This window comes from Aplysia californica, unplaced genomic scaffold (genome assembly GCF_000002075.1).
Source record: "Aplysia californica isolate F4 #8 unplaced genomic scaffold, AplCal3.0 scaffold00598, whole genome shotgun sequence".
Classification (NCBI taxonomy): Eukaryota; Metazoa; Mollusca; class Gastropoda; order Aplysiida; family Aplysiidae; genus Aplysia; species Aplysia californica.
This window is the reverse complement of record NW_004797868.1, coordinates 393,978-400,898: the sequence shown is the minus strand read 5'-3', so window position 1 is coordinate 400,898 and position 6,921 is coordinate 393,978. Positions and strand designations below refer to the sequence as shown.

At 43.8% G+C, this 6,921-nt stretch overlaps 1 protein-coding gene across 1 annotated transcript; it reads right to left on the bottom strand.

The window, feature by feature from the left end:
* Window positions 1-2,620: 2,620 nt before the first annotated feature.
* LOC101848143 (putative uncharacterized protein DDB_G0290521) lies at window positions 2,621-5,208 on the bottom strand. The gene is made up of 2 exons (XM_035972164.1): window positions 5,194-5,208; window positions 2,621-3,208 (listed from the first exon to the last, which is right to left on the bottom strand). The coding sequence occupies exons 1-2, from the start codon at window positions 5,206-5,208 to the stop codon at window positions 2,621-2,623; spliced, it is 603 nt and encodes a 200-aa protein (XP_035828057.1).
* Window positions 5,209-6,921: the final 1,713 nt, after the last annotated feature.

Here is a 6,921-nt window from a genome sequence, read left to right as displayed (position 1 = left end):
GGAGCAGGGCTTCAGCCTAGATGCGTATTGTGGATGATGGAAAAGACTGCAATAGACGAGCCATATCATGCTTGGTTAGCGTGACCAAAGTAGAATGTCCAAAGCCCAATCGCCATACCTACCCAACTTGTCTGCCTAGGAGATTTGTCATGAATGAGTGCTGCCCAACTTTGCTATTGCTCCTTGCAGCCACAGACCCCAAACTGGATTCTACACTGCCAGCAGCAATGATTAGCCACACTGTTTCGAGTACAGTCAGCAGCTATTTCACAAACTTGCAACTTGGACTTTGAGTCCTGTTGAGTCGACAGAGGAAATTCATAGACGAGCTTCACACGTATGAAGTCACCACCTCATATGACGAACTGGGGCGCTTTCGATGTTCAGCTACTGTTGCTATGACATGTGTTCCACAAGGACTGGCCTACTTTGACAGTAAAAAATGGACTTGTTTAAGTTGTAGCTGACAACTTTGATACGCAGATATCCAAATGGCCAGAAATCAACGCATGGCTTAGCAATGATACAGGCACAAGCCAACAAGCGGAAGTGAGAGCAGGTGTGGGAAATACAAGATATTCCCACCATCAGGCGTCTCAGCAAAGCAGACACCAAGTCCGATAATCTGACAGTTGGTGACGTTGCAGTTCAACAGTACGCAGGAAACATGAAACCACTTATGCCGGAAGAACTGTGCCTGTGACATGTCTCATCTCTGGCCTTTCTTGCCGCACGACAGGTTTCTCTGAACAGAACTGCAACTGAAGAACTGTCATTTTTGAAACAGGCACTTGGCGAAGGTGCAAGACCTGAGTATGGAGGTTATAACACACAACGTGCACTCAGTGCAGGACATCAACCCCAACCAAAGACATATGTGGTGTATAGCCCATTCCTGGACATGATCCCATCTGAGCCAGACACCGTGAAGACAGTAGTTGTTGAAGCCAAGGGTCTGACACAGCTGACGGGTCAGGGATGGCCAATATTCACCAGTGACTACCAGCTGTACAATGAACTTGTCCACATCACATGGGTTGACAAGGAACAGTTTCAGAAGCTCATCCCAAGACTTGCTGGTATTCACATGATGAGGAGTTTTGTTGTGGGATACCTGATGGCCTGATGGGAGGAAGTGGCATTGAAGACATACTTGGCTCAGCATTTGTGGGGGTGCCAAAAATGTTGATCCGTAAAAAGTACCCACAAAATGTAAAAGCATTGAGACTTCTTGTTGTGGAGTTACTGCGACCCATTCTCCCCAACACTGACGTGTACACCATGGCTGCACTCACGCAATGTCTCGTCACCAAAAGTACCCAGAGTAAAACCACAAGACTTGGGGTTGAGTGCCTCATTGACCCAGTGATCATTATGATGGCCTTTGTTCGGGTTGAGCGAGAAGTTGACTGGACTCTTCACTTGTTTGCTGTTGAAAAGATGCCCCCCCCCCCTACTTCTTTGCGTCTTGACACGTCAACTATTCTCGCTACGGTCTGTACTATCTCCGATCCATGCAGCGCCTGCATCCAGACGTCCTTGATGAAATACTTTAAGTAATATTGTAGTCTATATATAAATACACACACACACACATACACATATGTATATAATATATATATATATATATATATATATATATATCACACACACACACACACACACACACACACACACACACACACACATATATATATATATATAAATATATACATGTGTGTGTGTGTGTGTGTGTGTGTGTGTGTGTGTGTGTGTGTGTGTGTGTGTGTGTGTGTGTGTGTGTGTGTGTGTGTGTATGTCGCCCTCTGCCACGCGGCAGAACTTATCCAAGCGAGGTCGTGATTTCAATGCGACGATTTTAAGTAAAATTGAAGTGTATTGCGGATCAGCATATTTATGAAAACTATATGGCGCCATCTTGTTTTCTTTGAAGTTGCCATTTTATCGAATATTTGATGTGTTTTTCATCAAGTGTAGTTACTTTTGTCACACTGAATGCTATTTAATTAAGTTTGTACATTTTTGTGCCTTTAAATGCATGATATCCCTCACAACATCTTTCACTCGAAATTCTATGGCATTCATCTTGGATTTTCACTTTTAGACAAAAATCCTCAAAGTTTAGCATTTCGCCCCCATTAGATTTGAAATCAGCAATGAAAACTCAGTTAGAATCACCAAAGAAAAAAACTATGACGCAAAACAAGCTTTTTCATTTGGCGCTCGGACTAAAGTGTGTATGTAGATCTATCTGTGTTGCTTGTGATGGTGGCTATTGTGTATCGGCCTGTTGTGTTGTCTGCTGTGTGTTCTGTAATTGTGTATTTGTCGGAAGTTTGGAGGATAGCTGTTCCGCGACAGTAGGGGCCCAGGCCGAACACCCCCTTTGATAGGCCCAGCTGGTGTGTTAGTTTTTGTGTTGTGTATCTGTCGCGGATGTTTGTTTCTTGTAAAAGGAGAAAGTCTGGTTTGTGTGTGTATATGAGATTTTTAAGTTGGGGCAACTTACCACGCATCCCTCTTGTGTTCAAGGAAAACACTCTCACTCCTGCCATCCTGTTTTCTATAAGAAGAAAAAAGAGGGAATAATAGTTGAAAATGTGTCATTGAAGTGTCATTTTCAGTGTCGTCTGGGTGAGGGGTTTGTCCGTCGGCTGGAAAGATTTTTCTTTTTCTTCTTTTCTGTTCTTTGGTCGTTTATATTTTGAGTAACTGTGTCGAGAGAGTTCTGTCGTTTTAGGGGGAGGTTTGATTTTTTTGGTTTCGTTAGTCTGTCCTGTTCAGGGTCGGTGTCTATCGTCAGTCGTCTTCCACTACTGTCGCTTTCACTGTCGCTTTCACTGTCGCTGTCACATATGGGGTTATTTTCCGCCTCCTCGGCCCAGTTCGGGATTTGGGACAGTTTGGTCATACTTTCCTCGAGGGGGGGAAGGGGTGTTATAGAAGGCGGGAGGAGGGTCCTTGTCTGCGTCTTTGTAGGGGGCTGGGTCTTTTTGGGGGTCTTGACGGGAGATTTGTGTTGGTCGATGGAGGCGGTGTTTGGGGTGGCAGAGGCAGTCAGGCTGACGGTGGGCTTGCTTGCTGGTGTCGGGGTGTCGGTGGTTGGAGCGTTGGTGGTGTCGGTGTTGGTGGTCACAGTGGTGGCAGGGGTGTCGGCTGTCGTTGCTTGTGGCGGTCTTGTGGTGGTAGGGCCAGGGGCGAAGGCTGTCTTGTTTGACAGGGTAATCAAAGTGAAACGGGACCAGATATGGCCTGTAGATATCACACAATAATCTTACTCGAGGCGGCGACTCTGAGTTGTGAATGAAAACAAATCCGGAATTCATATTGTATGTTCAACAGCCAAAATAATCGGGAAAGTATCTTATTAAATGTCAGTTCCAATTAAAATTTAATTTAACTTTAGATGTGAATACATTAACACAAAGCAAAGAAGCAGATATGTCAGCACTAGATCTATATGTTATAGATCTACCAGTAAGTCTAACTCTTTGGTAGAACATGGCAATTATCATTTTTTAAATTTCACATTTGGCTGTTTTTGTTAGCCTTTCGCGGCCAGGAGGCGGTGTCATAATCGAGGTCACGATCTGATTATAGGACGGTAAAAAGTCGAGGAAAAAAAACAAGCACACGCAGCAGTCAAGAGATTATTAGGAGTTAGTTCCCCTCACATTTGTGAGATAGACTCGACCAGTGTTAGTTAGCATACATAATCAGGGCTTGAGATTGATTATAACTGTGGCCCCAAAGGGGTGAACAGAGTATATGTGGAAATGAAACAGCTTGGATTGCTATGTACATGTTCCCTTCAACTATGTTGGTAGACTCTTCCAGACTCACTTTAAGCTTACTTAATCAAAGCTTGCGACTGCTTGTGGAGTGGCCCGAGAGGGGTGAGGAGGCTATTTCCGTGGCCGTGAAACCGTTTTGAATGTTAGGCATACTGTTCATTGTTGATTACGAACGTCTTTTTACATTTAATTTAAGAGGTTTACGTTTAAGGATGAATTTGACAGCGACAATGTTTCAAAATTAGGAAGGGAAGCAGTGATTATTTGATTATATAGACGCTTCGCCCCTGGGTGGGGCGTCGTCCTTTCAGTAGGTCAGCGTATGTCGAGGGTTCCGTGGTGGTGGGGGCGGTCTTGGTGGCGGGAGTGTCGTCGTTGTTGTCGGTTCTGCGGGCCGGACATTTATTTGAGTAATGGCAAAGATAGTAGGCCTACAGCCTACGGTAAGATGTTGCAGTGGCCCAATTTTGTGAGGCACGTCGACTCCTAGCGCCACTAGCGGTGAGCGTGCGGCAGTATGTAAACAAACACGGCGAGAGACTCGCAACGCTCTATGCTGTCTGCATTACTGGCCAGTTTTGTTCAGCGATCGGCGGTTCTAATTCCAGAGAAAAAACGAAATAATTGTCTTTCTTCAGATTCCCAAAGGACGAAAAATGGAAAGACGAAAAATGGAAAGACAATGTGAAATTGATTTTTTAATCTAGAATCTAGATTAGAGTTGAACTAGAGAGATCCTGTAAGCTTTGTTTACAATCTGCATGTATCACGTGTCCATGACTATGACCAATGCTTTGTACTCTGTACTTTGTTGTGTGAGGGCCCTTTCCATTAGGTGTAGAACTAGATTTTAGATGCAAATGTATATATATATATATAGCTATATTATGTTTTCTGTGTTGTAGGTTATTATGTAATTTGTTCTTTAGCACAACACACAGAGATCAGTATTTTGCATATTAACTTGTAACTTTTTATGAAAGTCTATCAGGTCAAATTCAATTCAATTCTCTATCTCCACACATACTCATACATACATGTACGCACGCACGCACGCACGCACACACACACACACACACACACACACACACACACACACACATACACACACACACACACACGCACACACACACAAACACACACACACACACACACACACACACACACACACACACACCATATGTCCTGACCACTTCTGTACATTAATTTTATCATCATCACGGCCACCATCACATCATCATCATTAAACCATCTTTATGCACATCACAAAAACCACCCCCACAACCATCCAGTGGGGGTGGGTGGACTAATATTTGGGTGGGGCTTAAGTTGGTTCCACTTTTTTATTACAAAAAATCAAGCACTAAGAGCTCAACAGTAATTATTTTTCTATACTCACGGTGAGCCACGGCATGTTAAGAAACATTTAAACGGGGAGAATCAACTTTCCATCTCTTTATTCTAAGTTAACTCTAGATTCTCCTGGATGGCGGGGACGAAACCGTTTCACCTCCAAATTTTTTCTAACTAATTTTCTTCTGATGAAAAAGTAGCCTTAGAAGTAGTTCGCCGTGATTTATAACACTTAAATCTCAGGGGCGCACACAGCACCTCAAGCATATTATTATTTCGTCTTTGATGAGCTGGTTTCAGCTGTGTAGTCGAGGAAAATTGAAAGCACCTGACGAAAGTCCAATGAGTGCATAGGTGACTGTGTCACTGGGGAAAGTGTCGTAAACTTTCACCCCGTAGTCAAGGCTAGGAGAGCGTGAGCCCTTAGAAAAGAGAGAGGGAGTTAATAAGACACTTCTATGTTGTAATCTCTCTCTCTCTCTCTCTCTCTCTCTCTCTCTCTCTCTCTCTCTCTCTCTTTTTTTTTTTCCTGCTATTGCAGTGTTCCCTGGTAAATACTAATTGACACTATCTTTTGATTTCTAATAATGCATACTCCGAAAGGTCATCAATACTATCTCATAAATACGATCAATAATATATCTCATCAATACGAACAATAATATTGCATTGGATATACGCTCTGCCTAGATTTTGTGATTGTCAATGTCTAGGCCTAGATCTAGATCTAGATTTAGTAGATTTGGAGGGCGGCATCTAGCAACCACAGAGCTGTCCTCTGCGCATATTCACGCTTAACGAACTATGACAGGTCGGCGGACAGGTACCGGAGTGTTCTCTACTTTCTCTCAGTCCGTCCCCACTATGTAAGGGGATGAGGGAAGAGGGGGAGAGAAAGGGAGAGAGAAAAAGGGAGAGAGATAGAGAGATAGAGAGAGAAAGAGAGAGAAATAGATAGAGAGAGAAATAGATAGATAGATAGATAGAGAGAGAGAGAGAGAGAGAGAGAGAGAGAGAGAGAGAGAGAGAGAGAGAAAGAGAGAGTGTGAGAGTGAAACACGGAAGAGACAGACAGACAGACTGTTGGACTACCTGACGACATTCCCTCTCTATCCACCTTTGTCCATCAATAATTTATATATAGTGACACCAGCATTCCATGTCCAGATGCTGTTTTAGCCTTGTTATTTATCTTTGGTCACCTTCTCTCACACACCTTCCAGTCCTCCACTTGAGGCTCCCTGTCGGTCCGGCTCATCCCCCACAGTGCCAGGTTCGCCGGTAAGTCCCCTCTCCGTTTTAGACACTTTCCCTCTCTCCAGTCACACCTTAGAACCCTGCAATTGAGGCCCCTGCCCGGCCCCTTCAAACACCTCGCCCCCCAACACAAACCCAGGGATCTGTTAGGTGATTATTACAACAGGCCCCCGCCATCCGTCCCCCGGCCACCTCCTACTTATGTACACACTGATCACCACTGTGCTATGGGTAATATAGTTTTCTGTTCATCATGTCTTATCACCAGAGATCAATTAGAACTGACGATCGTTGGCCGTGTATGCTTGGCCATTTGTTTATACTTGACAAGCTCAAAGTTTATATGAAAAGATATGTCTAATATCCGCCTATTGATGTCATTTTTTTCATGTTTATGTACATTTCACTACATTATTTTTGCTTACTTCCCTTTGTGATTGAATTGTTTACCTTGACTGGGAAAATGAAAGACATAGTGAGGGAATGGGGGGCGGGGCGGAGGGTGGTGTGTGTGTGT